This window comes from Phoxinus phoxinus (genome assembly GCF_949152265.1).
Source record: "Phoxinus phoxinus genome assembly, chromosome: 13".
Lineage (NCBI taxonomy): Eukaryota > Metazoa > Chordata > Actinopteri > Cypriniformes > Leuciscidae > Phoxinus > Phoxinus phoxinus.
Window position 1 is genome coordinate 27269345 of NC_136888.1, and position 17219 is coordinate 27286563.

Here is a 17219-nt window from a genome sequence, read left to right on the forward strand (position 1 = left end):
ACCCTTGATTATGAGGACATTTTGGGTTTAACTGGACCTCTCACACACACACTCAAACACCTGACTAACCCTTGATTATGAGGACATTTTGGGTTTAACTGGACCGCTCACACACACACACTCTCAAACACCTGACTAACCCTTGATTATGAGGACATTTTGGGTTTAACTGGACCTCTCACATACACACAAACACCTGACTAACCCTTGATTATGAGGGCATTTTGGGTTTAACTGGACCGCTCACACACACACACTCTCAAACACCTGACTAACCCTTGATTATGAGGACATTTTGGGTTTAACTGGACCTCACTCACACACTCTCAAACACACACAAACACCTGACTAACCCTTGATTATGAGGACAAACTGGGTTTAAATGGACATCACAATTAACTCCACACATAGCAGGAGTACCTGTATTAGAGTTAACCATACTAAACCAAATCAACTATTCTACGTTAAAGAGTGAATTCACAAATGATTGTGCATCTTTTTGCTGCCACTAAACCTGTAAAAGTAATACGCACACCTAAGGAAATAGTGCTACAATGTGCTGTTGCTATATCAACCAACATATACACGTGGTGCAAAATGAACCTGGTTGGAGAAAAGGATTAAAGATCAGCAAGTTTTACACTTCATAGAAGACTAGTTAAAGGACAATTAGATGAAGAAATGCAACTAGACAGCCAATAAAAACTAACAAAATTAAACTGAAAGGGCAATTTTTATTTTGCAAATGGTAAAAAAAAGGCTCAACAACTGAGGTCTAATAAGGCCATTATTAGAGATGCACCGATTGATCGGCTTGGGACCGGAATTGGCCGATTTTCACGTGATCGGCCATGACCGGCGATCGGCCAGTCAGTCTGACATATACCGGTCAAACGCACTCTGGCGCCGCATGATTAACATCGCGCAACATCAGCATCACACGTGCACACGGAACGCACATGTAGAAAACCTCATGAATTACGTCAGTTTCACACCGCAAGCATGAGAGGCGCGTATTTTTTTCGGCGTGCATGTTAATCAATGAGTGCATCACACCGGGAGCAGGAGCAGAGCGTGAGCGTCAAGCAGGAGCGTCGCGTGAGCAGCAGTGAAGCGCAGAGTCTATTTTTGCTGCGCTGCTCACACTCAATTAAAGTGAAAGCACACTTTTTTTGATGTGCAAAATAAATATGATTTCACACAAAAAGTGCCAAAAATGCACTGAATTTGCATGTCTAGTGTGTTTTAACAAGAACTGGAATAGGCTATGTCAGAAAAGAAAATGAAATGACTCAAAAATATTTATAGAAAATTCACCCATTTAAACTTGTTTTTATTATTCAGTTTGGGTAGAAGTATATGGTGTTTTATAAAAAAAAAACATATAGAAAATAAATGTGTGTGCTGTTAAGTGGTTAGAAAAAATGAAATCGGAATCGGCTAAAATCGGTATCGGCGGGTCAACCTTGGAAAAATCGGAATTGGATTACAATACAAAATTGTAATCGGTACATCTCTAACCATTATGGGACTAAAGTGCATGAGGGAGTGTGCCTCAAAATGACCACAGCAACACACTGGAAATAAAACCAAATTAAATTGCCTTCAAGTAAATGCATGTATTTGTAAATTTCTTTCAAAACAGTGTTTTAATAAAAGTAAATAAAAGGATGTCTTGAACACTCTTCTGGCCCAAAAACACTTTAGAGAACAAAACCCACAGACATTAAAGGTTGTATCAGCGATTTCAGGCCCAAACATAAATGATCACATTCATCTAATCTTTCCTAACAATCCGCTAGCTGCCCGCCCCATAAGCATGCCGTCCAAAAACCGCGTCTCTGTAGGCAGCCTAGGCTCTGAGATCTGCACACAAAAACAATGGGTTTCACCAACCACCAAAACCAAAATAAACAGTGTTCCAACCAATCACCGCAAAATCTCAAACCACAACACCCCCACCTTTTGTGTGCAGATCTCAGAGCCTAGGCTGCCTACAGAGACGCGGTTTTTGGACGGCATACTTATGGGGCGGGCAGCTAGCGGATCGTTAGGAAAAATTAGATGAATGTGATCATTTATATTTGGGCCTTTTTTGGGCCTAAAATCGCTGATACAACCTTTAATGGAAGGCAACACTGATCTCTCGAAGAACTCTAAGATGATTTCTTTTTCAACATCAAACCTCGGTTCCTCACGAAATCCCTAATATTTTGGGCCGTTCTTTCTCTCAGAACAGGGTCCTCTGCAGTCTTGCACTGCTCACACTCTGCCTTTGTTGCAAGGTGTCCCTTTGAAATATGGACTCTGAAATGTTTCATGACAGCATTCACTTCATTTGGGCTCCATGGCCTTTTCACTATTCTCCTCAATTTGGTCTCTGTAAAACAAACAAACATACATATGTATACCTATACACCTATGTATATACATGGAATAACTTTAATATACCCAAATGTTTAAATACCTCTGGAGTTCTCAGTTTCATCCTGATTTATTTGGCTTTTTCCTGAGGGGTAAAAAGCAACAATTAAAATGTATTCCAGCCCTACAATCTAAACAGTTTCGGACCATGTGAAATATCAGCAGATAAGCACACAGGGAAAACTAGTCTCTGGTCCTGTGTAACACGAAAAGGACCACTTTACACTGAAATGGTTTTTGGTGAACTGAGTAGTATTGGATGAGTTGATCAGAAAGATCAACACCTCCCATATTCTTGTTGTATTCAGTGACAGGGGTTGGGCATGGAATGGATTTGGTGTTCCAGCCTCCATCCTGAGTTCTTACCCTTCTCTGAACTGTGTTGCCAGAGAAGGCCGGGTGAATTGTGGAGCAGAGACTTCCCGAGTGTCCATCCACTTTACGAAAACCAGAGGGCCGTCACGGATCCACCTGATGGTGCCCCTAGGATCCTTTTTGTTCATGGCATTTGTGGTTGTGCGGGGGCATCCTCGTCTGTTGTCCCTGTAGGTGCCACATGCCCCAAAGTTCATGCTGTAGAGATCCATGAACAGCTTTGGACTTGTGTAGAAGTTGTCTACATACACATTGTAGCCACTCCCTAGGAATGATTTGTTCATGAGGGACATAACCGAGTCGTATGCCAGTCCTACACCAGAAGCAAACACAGACTTCCCCGTGTATACAGCAAAGTCTAAAGTGTACCCAATGCTGCTGTCTGCCAGCACAAAAAGTTTGAAGCCCCACTTAGTTGGCTTCGCCTTCATATATTGCGTCATGCCAGTGTGAGCCTTTGTTGCCACCATCCTCTCGTCCACTGAAAGGTTCTGCCGTGGGCGATAAAATGCTCTGCATGCATGTTTGATGTCATCTAAAAGGGGCTTCAGACGAAACAGCCGGTCATAAGCTGGTGTCCCTCTCTTCCGGTCGTTGTGGACATCTTCATCAGGGTCGCTCATGTGGATGTTCCAGGAAATGACCTGATACCTGTCACGTGCCATCACTGAGTGGGGAAACTGTTGGCTGAAAATGGTGTTTGTCCTCCAGTAGTCCCGGATATTTGTCAGTCTCACCAGTGCAAAAAAGAAAGTCAGTCCTAAATGTCAGTCCACAAAGTGGTTGCTGCACTGTCACTGACAAAAAGTTTGAAAAGGTCCAATGGTGTGTATATGGATGATGTCCTGGCTTTATTGTTGGGACGAACCTTTTGGGCACTGGAGGGATGTCTGGCTGACTCTTACTGTTCCATGATGGAGTTGGGGCTGCTGGCTGTGGTGATCTAGATCTCGACCTTGTGGATTCAGGACTCTGTCGACCCCTCAAGCTGCCGGATCTGGATCTTGACCTTGACCGCGCTCTCCCTCTAGACCGTGACTGCAGCCGTCCATGGCCTATTCTAGAGTGCGGATCGTGCCGAATTTTTCTGTCCGAGCCCGGCCCGCGTCCGACAGAGCAGTAACCGAACCCGACAGGCATACAGATATTTATGTTCGAGCCCGACCCGAGACCGAAAGTTAAAATCCCGTTTTTTTTTATTCTCATACTAATGACACATGTACGTTTGTTTGTGTGGAAAGCCCGCTTTTATTAAGCAACTTAAGGAAGAGATTCAGAAATGTCAATAGATGAGCGTGTCAGCGCGCGGAGCAACAAGCGCACGTAACACAGGCGTACATGCACGTGTTTCGTTGTCACGGGCCACGGCTACATAAACAAATTTCCGCACACAGGAAGACAGACGTTATGGTAATATTTTACATATATTTTAATCACAAAAACGAACGTTTGCATCAAGTGAAAGCATCAGGCACATTGGCTACCTACATAATAACCTGTTTTAAATTTAAAATGTTCAATGTCTTCGCGCTGATGTGACTGAGCCCGACCCGAACGACCCGACCCATCATTTCTAAATATCTGTCCGAACCCGGCCCGGCCCGTCGGGTACCGGCGGGTCCCGTCGGGCTCGGGTCGGGTATCCATCCTCTAGCCTATTCCTGGCAGCTGCTGGGATGCTGCAGCAGAAGTGTGAGGCTGGGATGCTGCAGCAGAAGTGTGAGGCTGGGCTGCTGCAGCAGAAGTGGGAGGCTGGGATGCTGCAGCAGAAGTGGGAGGCTGGGATGCTGCAGCAGAAGTGGGAGGCTGGGCTGCTGCAGCAGAAGTGGGAGGCTGGGATGCTGCAGCAGAAGTGGAAGGCTGGGATGCTGCAGCAGAAGTGGAAGGCTGGGATGCTGCAGCAGAAGTGGGAGGCTGGGATGCTGCAGCAGAAGTGGAAGGCTGGGATGCTGCAGCAGAAGTGGGAGGCTGGGATGCTGCAGCAGAAGTGGGAGGCTGGGATGCTGCAGCAGAAGTGGGAGGCTGGGATGCTGCAGCAGAAGTGGGAGGCTGGGATGCTGCAGCAGAAGTGGAAGGCTGGGATGCTCCAGCAGAAGTGGAAGGCTGGGATGCTCCAGCAGAAGTGGAAGGCTGGGATGCTGCAGCAGAAGTGGAAGGCTGGGATGCTCCAGCAGAAGTGGAAGGCTGGGATGCTCCAGCAGAAGTGGAAGGCTGGGATGCTGCAGCAGAAGTGGAAGGCTGGGATGCTGCAGCAGAAGTGGGAGGCTGGGATGCTGCAGCAGAAGTGGGAGGCTGGGATGCTGCAGCAGAAGTGGGAGGCTGGGATGCTGCAGCAGAAGTGGGAGGCTGGGATGCTGCAGCAGAAGTGGGAGGCTGGGATGCTGCAGCAGAAGTGGGAGGCTGGGATGCTGCAGCAGAAGTGGGAGGCTGGGATGCTGCAGCAGAAGTGGAAGGCTGGGATGCTGCAGCAGAAGTGGAAGGCTGGGATGCTGCAGCAGAAGTGGAAGGCTGGGATGCTGCAGCAGAAGTGGAAGGCTGGGATGCTGCAGCAGAAGTGGAAGGCTGGGATGCTGCAGCAGAAGTGGGAGGCTGGGATGCTGCAGCAGAAGTGGGAGGCTGGGATGCTGCAGCAGAAGTGGGAGGCTGGGATGCTGCAGCAGAAGTGGGAGGCTGGGATGCTGCAGCAGAAGTGGAAGGCTGGGATGCTGCAGCAGAAGTGGAAGGCTGGGATGCTGCAGCAGAAGTGGGAGGCTGGGATGCTGCAGCAGAAGTGGGAGGCTGGGATGCTGCAGCATAAGTGGGAGGCTGGGATGCTGCAGCAGAAGTGGAAGGCTGGGATGCTGCAGCAGAAGTGGGAGGCTGGGATGCTGCAGCAGAAGTGGAAGGCTGGGATGCTGCAGCAGAAGTGGAAGGCTGGGATGCTGCAGCAGAAGTGGAAGGCTGGGATGCTGCAGCAGAAGTGGAAGGCTGGGATGCTGCAGCAGAAGTGGAAGGCTGGGATGCTGCAGCAGAAGTGGAAGGCTGGGATGCTGCAGCAGAAGTGGAAGGCTGGGATGCTGCAGCAGAAGTGGGAGGCTGGGATGCTGCAGCAGAAGTGGGAGGCTGGGATGCTGCAGCAGAAGTGGAAGGCTGGGATGCTGCAGCAGAAGTGGAAGGCTGGGATGCTGCAGCAGAAGTGGGAGGCTGGGATGCTGCAGCAGAAGTGGAAGGCTGGGATGCTGCAGCAGAAGTGGGAGGCTGGGATATTGCAGCAGAAGTGGAAGGCTGGGATGCTGCAGCAGAAGTGGAAGGCTGGGATGCTGCAGCAGAAGTGGAAGGCTGGGATGCTGCAGCAGAAGTGGGAGGCTGGGATGCTGCAGCAGAAGTGGGAGGCTGGGATGCTGCAGCAGAAGTGGGAGGCTGGGATGCTGCAGCAGAAGTGGGAGGCTGGGATGCTGCAGCAGAAGTGGGAGGCTGGGATGCTGCAGCAGAAGTGGGAGGCTGGGATGCTGCAGCAGAAGTGGGAGGCTGGGATGCTGCAGCAGAAGTGGGAGGCTGGGATGCTGCAGCAGAAGTGGGAGGCTGGGATGCTGCAGCAGAAGTGGGAGGCTGGGATGCTGCAGCAGAAGTGGGAGGCTGGGATGCTGCAGCAGAAGTGGGAGGCTGGGATGCTGCAGCAGAAGTGGGAGGCTGGGATGCTGCAGCAGAAGTGGGAGGCTGGGATGCTGCAGCAGAAGTGGGAGGCTGGGATGCTGCAGCAGAAGTGGGAGGCTGGGATGCTGCAGCAGAAGTGGAAGGCTGGGATGCTGCAGCAGAAGTGGAAGGCTGGGATGCTGCAGCAGAAGTGGAAGGCTGGGATGCTGCAGCAGAAGTGGAAGGCTGGGATGCTGCAGCAGAAGTGGAAGGCTGGGATGCTGCAGCAGAAGTGGAAGGCTGGGATGCTGCAGCAGAAGTGGAAGGCTGCGATGCTGCAGCAGAAGTGGAAGGCTGGGATGCTGCAGCAGAAGTGGAAGGCTGGGATGCTGCAGCAGAAGTGGAAGGCTGGGATGCTGCAGCAGAAGTGGAAGGCTGGGATGCTGCAGCAGAAGTGGAAGGCTGGGATGCTGCAGCAGAAGTGGAAGGCTGGGATGCTCCAGCAGAAGTGGAAGGCTGGGATGCTGCAGCAGAAGTGGAAGGCTGGGATGCTGCAGCAGAAGTGGAAGGCTGGGATGCTGCAGCAGAAGTGGGAGGCTGGGATGCTGCAGCAGAAGTGGGAGGACCCTCCTCAGCGGAAGAATGGGAGAATGGGAGCACTCTCTCCCCAGCCAAAAGGTGTGACCAACCCCCCACTACAACATCCTTGAGACATTCTCTCCACAGCTAAAAGGTGTGACCAACCCCCCACTACAACATCCTTGAGACATTCTCTCCACAGCTAAAAGGTGTGACCAACCCCCCACTATCCTTTGTTTGTATCTCTAGGTAAACTCAATGGCTGAGAGACAAAGTGTAATCCACAACTCATACTACTCTGGAACAAACATAGAAAACGAAATACTACTTTTACAGAACTTATTATTACATATTTAGAAAATTTATATTTTATTATATTCGGGTTTTTTTTTAATATACTTTTACAGTAAAGAAATAAATGGAACTTGCTCTTCAGCAGGGTCTAGACCATCCTGGTAATCTAGTTCCTCATCAGTCAAAAAGCTCTCTTCTCCAGAAAATCCATCATCCTCCATGGCATCAAAAAAGGCAAGCGCTTGATTTAGATCCATGTTTCTCAATCTCTGACGATCCATTATTCTCCGTGTATTCTTCAAAACTCGCGTCTCTCTGTGCGTCTCTCTCCCCTCGAAACCACTGTGCCGTGCGTCTCTCTCTCTCTCTCTCTCTCTCTCTCTCTCTCTCTCTCTCTCTCTCTCTCTCTCTCTCTCTCTCTCTCTCTCTCTCTCTCTCTCTCTCTCTCTCTCTCTCTCTCTCTCTCTCTCTCTCTCTCTCTCTCTCTCTCTCTCTCTCTCTCTCTCTCTCTCTCTCTCTCTCTCTCTCTCTCTCTCTCTCTCTCTCTCTCTCGTGGACGACGGATCAGCCTGTCATTGGTCAACAACCTTACGCAAAGAATCACGTGATATCCAAAATGGCAGCTAGCATCGAGCTAGCGGCAAAAATTACAGAAAATGTATAAATTATGGACATCAAGTGGATAAAACTTGGATATAAGCGTTTGGATTTATTGCTGAAACACTCTGAAAGGACGCACAAGTTCCAGGCTGGATAGAAAAACTTCTGTAAAGGCTAGAAAGACACCAAAGACACCCCCGTGACGGCTAGCTCGTTAGCTTTCTGCTGCAAAAAACGGTAAGAAAATCAATCAAATAATATAAATATTTATCGGAGGAGTCGTGTGGCGTCGTGGACGATGCCGTCGGGCTCAAAGGGTTAATGCAAATGGGTGGAGTGTCTGTTCCGGATGCCTCCTGGACGCCTTCCCGGGAAGGTGTTCCGGGCGTGTCCCACCGGGAGGAGACCCCGGGGAAGACCTAGGACACGCTGGAGAGACTGTCTCCCGGCTGGCCTGGGAACGCCTCGGTGTCCCCCCGGAAGAGCTAGAGGAAGTGGCTAGGGAGAGGGAAGTCTGGGCATCTCTGCTTAGACTGCTCTAGATATATTTAAATTAATGAAGGCCACTTTTCACTGGTAACAAAAGACATTTAGCATTATCAGGACCCACAAATATTCCCCCACTGCATTATATATATATATATATATATATATATATATATATATATATATATATAGTAGTTTAATATAGTATTGACACTAAAACTCTGTAAACTTGATTGTTTCCCCTCAAACAGTAATTTTTATTTTGGGCGTCCTATACACAATACATATTGTCACTATCCACAATATATATTGTTGCATTTTTGTATTGCGATACATTGCTTAATTGACAGCCAATCGGAATCAATTCTGCTATAACATGCTTCAATATATAAGCGGCAGTAAAAGATGCGATCACAATAAACAGAACGTTACCGTCTGCTGGTTGGACCCTAACACAGTTATGGTTAGTGTGAATGGGCCTTAACAGTTTACGTCTCTGTGACTGAAAGTCACAAAGCATATCCAGATTGAAAAGTGTGCATATTGGGTCTACAGCTTATCCACAATAAAGCAGCCGACACATACCCAAAACAACATCTTTTCCTCAAACCCTATCCCTGACATGACGGTCCTCGTAGTGGAGAACTGTCCTTACATTTCAGGTCAGTGTCATGCCCATCCCCCAACGCACGAGTTATGAAAATGAATGAACCGAGCAAGGTACATTTTACTCGAATTTGAGACGTCACAACAGGGTCTTTAAGACACCAGTCCACGTCAACCAGTCTAGTATGGTGCCCAACTAGGGCTGGGCATCGTTCAAAATCTTTCGATCCGGTGCCAATTTCGATACCTCAGTTTCGATACCGGTTCCTAACGATACTTTTTTCGATACCAATTTTATGAAATCCATTTTAACAAGATTACATAACATATTACCTCAGAAAAACTTTTTTTTTTTTTTTATTTAGTTATAATTTTTTTTAAATAGTTTGACTCATGCTCCTTAGCCAGTGCACAAAGGAATAACATTTTTTTTATAAAGTGCTCATGCTCACCAAAGCTGAATTTTTAAATAAAAAAATACAGTAAAACTTTAGTAATATTGTGAAATAGTATTACAATTTAAAATCGTATCTAATATATTTCAAAATGTAATTTATTCCTGTGATGTCAAAGCTGAATGTTCAAAATCATTACTTCAGTGTGACATGAAACTTCAGAAGTATGAAAACAGTTTGCTGCTTAATATTTTGGAAACTATGATAATTTTTTTCATGATTCTTTGATGAATAAAAAATTCAAAAGAAAAGCATTTATTTAAAAACTAAATATTTTGTAACATTACACATGTTTTAATGTCACCTTTGATAACTTTAATGCATCCTTACTGAAAAAAAATTCTGACTAACCAACACAGTTTTGAACGGCAGTGTACATTCAGTAGGTTATTATTTATTGCAATATAAACACTGGAGTGATCAACAAGGTATCTCTTCATTTACCAGTCGAAGACGAAGCAACTTTCTGCTCTTATGTTTACTCCGTGCTCTGTCAAGGTCTTCATCGTGTTTGTCGTGGTACCGGTCTTTGCAGCAATTATTTTACCGCAAATACTGCATTGCGCTGTTGGCATCGAGCCTGGAGAAATGTAGCCACACTTTTGATCGACTTTTCCACATCTTTAAGGTATTATGTGTGTGTGCTCGCGTCTCATATGAATATGTGCACGGAGAGTTTGTGTGTGTGTGTGTGTGCTCGCGTCTCATAAGTATGCGTGTCGAGAGTCTGTGCGTGCGCGCGCGCGCGTCTCATATGAGTGTGCGCGGAGAGTTCCGCGCGTTTCGTGTGAAGAGAGTTTGCGTGTATGTGCGTGAGCGACTTTATGTGTGTCGTTGTGCATTTCATATGTATTTGTTTGAGCACTGACGTTGACGAGTTAACTCCTTAGGTATCGAAATCTGGAACCGAACAACATGTCATGTTTCGATACTCGATAGTATCGAGGCAATTCGGTCGGTACCTAAAAAGTATCGAGACTCGGTACCCAGCCCTACCCAACCATCCTACACTTAACATTGCCTGTGTCAAAGAGAAGAAAACAATGAAGGAACATGCGCTCACTTACTTTCTGTTTCACTGATGAGGAAGGATTCACACTGCATTCAGTCACAGCCACTGATGTCTCGTCACACAATTCCTGTAATTATGAGAAAGACAGGTACAACACTGAGGCAAGGATGTTTGCCAATTGGTCACCGCAACTAATTCTAGTATCAACCAAAGTCTAAATATCTAGTGTCCCTTTCATTGCTCCGTCGTGCACAAAGCAGACATGCAGAATTTTTAAAAATAATCTGCATCATATAAAAAACTAACATTCATGAAATACAGAACATGGTTGACTTTCAGTGATAAATTCTTTAAGAGACTCACCCTTAAACGCCAAGGCCAAGAGGAATCCCCATAGTTGTATGTGACCTCCTCATCTGGAAAGATATGTCTTATACTAAACAGACACAGGTGTGGCCTTCCGTCAACAATGACTGTCTTGACTTTGCAATTTGGATCATTCACCAGTCGTCCAAGTGAATGTCCACCGTACTCTGTTGCATCTATGTTGTGAAAAATAGTGCAGTAAGAAACTTAAAACATAGACACACACTGAAACATACGGTTCTAACTGAACATTTGGGTTAGGCTAACCTTGGCCTATTTAACCTATATTCAAATACACATTGTGAAAGTTAACTTGACTTCCTAAGAATTTAATAGGTCAGATGATCCACTTAAGGTAAAACAATAATACCCCAGTTGAAAAATAACCATGTTATTGATTATCACTAACTAATAAGTTCCTCATGTTATGAGAACCATAGCAAATCTGCTATTGTAATAGTGCTGCACGATTAATCTTATCGCAATCGTAATCGCGATGTCAAGCCTGTGCAATTATATGACGCAAAATGCTGCGATTTTATGTAAAATAAACAATGGGCTGGTACGCAATTAACGCAGCATCTGTTATTTTTTGTCATCCTTTGGCTAGTGTTACATGATAATGCTCTCATGCGATTGCTTAAAACCATTCATGCGAGACAAGTCAAAAGAGAGCGCGCTGAATAGGGATGGGCATCGTTAAGAAATTATCGATATCGATGCCATTGTCAAGTCTGCTTATCGATGCGATTCCTTATCGATTCCCATATCGATTCCTGTACTATTTGCTGAACACTTACAGGGTGGCTTTGAGAGTTGTTGGCTTTGAATGTCTCATTTAAAGTGGTTTTAGAGAATGAAAACCAAGTGTGGAATATCAATACAGAAGTTGAATGCTTCTGTAAAAAAAAAAGTGAACATTTCTAAAACAATGATTCTGATCTTGATTCAATATCGATTCCTTTGGATAAATATTAGGTACAGTAGATGCGTTAATATGTTAATTTTTCTCCTCCCAAAATAATCTCACCTAATGCAGAGCCCTGTCAGCTGGTATTATTATTAAAGGTTAAAAATAGCATCTCAAATTATAATAAAATGCGTTTTTTTATGACAACCTTATAATATATTAATGATATAGGTAAAAATATAATAAATATGTAATATATTATATTTAGCAAAATACTCCTCTCAACAGACAATTTTTTAAGTCTACCTACGTGCTGTGATTATTAAATGGCTTTCCGGTGAACTTAACATTACGTGACTGAGCTGTTTAGTGTTTATGGACCTCTTTCTGAGGTTGAAAAACACTTGATCGATCGATTTTATTACATTTCGTAAGTTGAACTGTATCTTTCAAATAACCTATTGATCATTCGAACTTAAGTTAATTTAGGCTACTATTAACTTAGTAGTAGCCTAACAGATGATCGGCTCACGTGCCGCTTGAACTGAAATCTGTCATGTCAATTTACAAGCACCAAAACGGTGTTTATTGTTTGAATTTTGTAATTAAATTGACAGAATCTGAGAGCTGGGAATTAGTTTAATGTCAATAGTACCGTACGCTTCTCTGTCGGTGCTTTCTCTGCGTGAGAAAATGGATGTGTGGCGTGAGAGCGTGTGGAAAGTGACAACTGCGTGAGTCTCACGGTGAATTCGTGAGAGTTGGCAGCCCTGCGTGCAGATTCAGTTTGTAAATGTTTTTGGCGGGTGTGCTTGTGCAGCCGCGGTCTTGTTCATTTGCTTTGTTGTTTTTGTATCTCTATGGCAAACGCGCTGAGCGCGTTCGGAACTACGGGAGCCCAGACCGAGCGTCGGCGGATGTTAAAGAGAAAACCGATTTTCATTCAAACATATCGACGTACACTACACATTCGAGTTAATCAATAAAATATATTTATCGCCCAGCCTAATGGAAAGGAACATTCGGAATCGTTAGTGGAATCGTTAACGTGTGGACGTGTACGATACCGATGGATCGGAACGTTTGGAACCGGTTCCAAACCGGAACCTGGAACCGATTCCCAAGCCTAGCGCTGAATGTCCGACTGTGACTCATAGAAAGACACGCGCCAGAAATACAGTTCTCTTTCGCGCTTGAACGAACAATAACACACAATTATGCCAAAATGTCGTTTGTCGAGTATCTTCATAACATAAGAGCAGTCTTATGATGGAGGTATAGAGTTGTGAGAGAATGAGGCGCATGTGAGATCCGCGTCTCTGTCAGCAGCGGCTGCTCTTAAAGGGCCAGCAGCCAAAGCTTTCTGTCAGTAAAGTTAATCAAAGAACAAAGGGGACAGAGAAAATTACTCACTGCTCTTGACTAAAGAACTTATGTAGCTTTAATAAGGATTAGTCTATTTATTATGTTTGATAACTTTATTAAATTTCTGTATACCTGAAAGACAGGAAGGGCACAGGTAAATATGACATTTATTATGGGTTTATGTGATGATTATTTGAAGTTCACTTAAATTAAAAGCTGTTATATTTAATAAAGTCTAATAAATGTTTTTTTATTATAGCTTTCAATTGTAATGATGGAATCACTGTAATGTTGGATGGCTATAATTAATGTTTTTAATGGGGGTGGATTAATTTATATCCAGAAATCAATGGCTTCGATGTTATCAATCATTTAGTTGTTGTTGCTAGTTTGAGTTGAGAAATACACATTTCAGAATTATCACTAATCGGTGTGTGCATTTTGCTTTAGATCCAAGCAAGTAGACTCATGAAACCATTTGTTTATTATATCGCAATTGCATATTCCAATTGCAATATTGACCTCAATCGCAATATGACATTTTCCCCAAATCGTGCAGCCCTATATTGTAATAATAATAGTAATAATAATAATCATCATAAGCATAACTGTTTTTATTAGAATGACATGCAACTAGTTTGCTCTGAATATGAACCAAAAATAAATAAATAAACCAAAAAAGAAACTTACCAATAACGTGTTCCATTCCATGTGAAGTCAAACAAGTAGTTGCCTTGAACATCTTTAACATGTTTACTTTGAGAGAGAATCCCACGGTATTCAACAACAAAGGTGGATGGTTCAATGTGCTCAAGTGCAAACACACCTCTCCCTAAAAGAGCAAAATAATATATAATAATACAAATAAAACATGAATCCAAGTGCACCTATATGTTACACAGCTAACCAACCTATCCTTTTAAAGAGTTAAATCCTGTAAAACTGTGTAATGTAATATGAGGTGCAAGAAAAAAAAAAGAAAAGAAAAAAAAAAATCAAGCATTGGTTTTCACTGTGATATAGTCTACTAGTTGAATTTGGTTGTAACCAAATTAGGTACAACAAATAAAATAAAATAAAAATAAATACTTAACTATGAATACAGAGAATAATGTAAACATTATTCTCTGTATACATAGCTAAGTATTTATTTTAAAATAATAATAATAAAAAAATTGTTTAAAGTTTTTTTTTTTTCCATCTCTTAACCTTTATGAAAATGAGCGGCTTACCCAAGGGTAAAATGTGTGAATGTGAAAGATCATGTCCATACTGCCAGCAATAGGCCTACTTTGCATTCTTACAAGTGCATGCCTACTTTATGATTTGATTTGCCTGCAGTCTGAACATAGTCAGATTGCCTTGTGGTGCACAATTTACCTTTGAATGTGTTGATTTGTCGTCCCTCAATGAAGGCTTTGTCTTTGCCCGACAATATGTGTTCTTTTGCATCCTGCTCAGGTTTTATTCTCTTCTTTCTTAACATGTTGACTGAAAACATTCCAGACAACATAATTAGTATGTGTGTATATATATATATATATATATATATATATATATATATATATATATATATATATACATATTAGATAGATAGATAGATGCTTTATATACAGTACATTATTGTCAGACTGTAGTCTATATCAATAAATACAACATGTTACACATAAATAGTTGATAAGTGAGGTTTTGAGGCTTGCTACTTTTGATAACAGTCTCCGATTTCAAATTCAGTCCATTTTAATAGCATTTTATCACTCTTTAATGTGGCGCCTCAGATCAAACGAAGCTAAACTCGTTACTTACAAAAATTAACTATAGAGAGAAAGTTTTAGAAAATGTTACATGTATTACACCTGATTTACATTAAAATAATAGATGTAAAATCAAATTGGAAATAGAATCGAAAGAATGTGAATTAAAATTGAATCATAAAATGTCTGCTAATATCCAGCCCTAAATGAATAAACTAAATATTTTTTCAAGTCATTCTAATGACAGTAACATTACATTAATGAAAGTATACTTTTACATTAGTTTCGTTTCTGTTTATTTAATAGATTTCTGTATCTTGCTGTATTAAACTGTAAATGCATCCACTCAACTTTACCAGTCATCATGATGACAACATAGATTTGATTTATTTCAAAATGTAAATTAATTCTCTCAAGCATCCATGGAGATGTATCTTTCATCAACTAATACTAATACTTGTATGTATCTATGAACAACAAGAGAATTTCGTTTAAGTACCAAACAAAACAAAAAACGTGAATAGCATGTGCAAGTTGTTTGGAGACGCCATTTTAACTGCTTATGGACTTATAATATTAGCCCGATTAATGGCCACTTTTAAAGTAACGTTAATGTAACTAACGTTATTCAAAACTGTCTGACTCACTTAACTCCACAAAGGTAGAATATATAAATAAACGCACTTACCTTCCTCGTGATAAAGTGAAAATCTCCCACTATAGCTCGTCAACTTCGCTCGAATTCTGCTAATTAATCTTTCATGATGATGATTAACCTTCAGATTAATCCATAGACAGTGGATTAATCACACCGTCACACCACACGTCTGCGATAGAAGATCAGAGGCGCAGGCGCGCTGACTTTGACGGGTGTGAAATGCAGCCAATCACTGACGAGGATTCCAGCAGCCAATCACTGACGAGGATTCCAGCGTTCCACCAATGAATCGCGCTTGGGCGTGGTCTGGGTGTATTAGCGTCGAATTTCACATAGACAATCACTGACGAGGATTCCAGCGTTCCACCAATGAATCGCGCTTGGGCGTGGTCTGGGTGTATGAAATGTGTATGATACTGCAGTAGCGTCGACTTTCACATAGAGGGAGATTATACACTCTGAGCATACACTGGCACACACTGAAAAACGGGTACAACGGATTTATAAGGACATTTTCAGAAAAAGCGGGAGGTGGTTAGGCGCAGCCTGATAAGCCTTTCTACACTGCTCGACTTATGAGGACATTAGTGCTGTCCTCGTAGTTACGGTATGTCCTCATAGAGTCGGTATGTATCCATGGTTTTTGTCCTCATAATCCGGTCGCACCAACACACACACACACACACACACACACACACACACACACACACACACACACACACACACACACACTGCCCCATCCCCAAACCTGCCCATCACACACACACACACACACACACACACACACACACACACACACACACACACACACACTGCCCCATCCCCAAACCTGTCCATCACACACACACACACACACACACACACACACACACACACACACACACACACACACACACACACACACACACACACACACACTGCCCCATCCCCAAACCTGTCCATCACACACACACACACACACACACACACACACACACACACACACACACACACACACACACACACACACACACTGTCCTATCCCTAAACCTGCCCATCACACACACACACACACACACACACACACACACACACACACACACACACACACACACACACTGCCCCATCCCCAAACCTGTCCATCACACACACACACACACACACACACACACACACACACACTGCCCCATCCCCAAACCTGTCCATCACACACACACACACACACACACACACACACACACACACACACACACACACACACACACACACTGCCCTATCCCCAAACCTGTCCATCACACACACACACACACACACACACACACACACACACACACACACACACACACACACACACACACACACACACTGCCCCATCCCCAAACCTGTCCATCACACACACACACACACACACACACACACACACACACACACACACACACACACACACACACACACACACTGCCCCATCCCCAAACCTGTCCATCACACACACACACACACACACACACACACACACACACACACACACACACACACACACACACACACACACACACACACACACACACACTGCCCCATTCCCAAACCTGTCCATCACACACACACACACACACACACACACACACACACTGCCCTATCCCCAAACCTGTCCATCACACACACACACACACACACACACACACACACACACACACACACACACACACACACACACACACACACACTGCCCTATCCCCATACCTGT

The 17219-nt window shown here is 43.7% G+C and overlaps 2 protein-coding genes across 2 annotated transcripts in view; both read right to left on the reverse strand.

Annotated features, from left to right (window-relative positions):
• mboat2a (membrane bound O-acyltransferase domain containing 2a) overlaps positions 1 to 17219 on the reverse strand; it is a 241599-nt gene that overhangs the window by 207994 nt on the left and 16386 nt on the right. The window lies entirely within an intron of this gene.
• LOC307009522 (uncharacterized protein) lies at positions 1976 to 15676 on the reverse strand. The gene is made up of 7 exons (XM_079633315.1): positions 15527 to 15676; positions 14465 to 14575; positions 13775 to 13916; positions 10807 to 10985; positions 10499 to 10570; positions 2468 to 2509; positions 1976 to 2380 (listed from the first exon to the last, which is right to left on the reverse strand). The coding sequence occupies exons 2-6, from the start codon at positions 14534 to 14536 to the stop codon at positions 2495 to 2497; spliced, it is 480 nt and encodes a 159-aa protein (XP_079489441.1). The 5' UTR covers positions 14537 to 14575; positions 15527 to 15676; the 3' UTR covers positions 1976 to 2380; positions 2468 to 2494.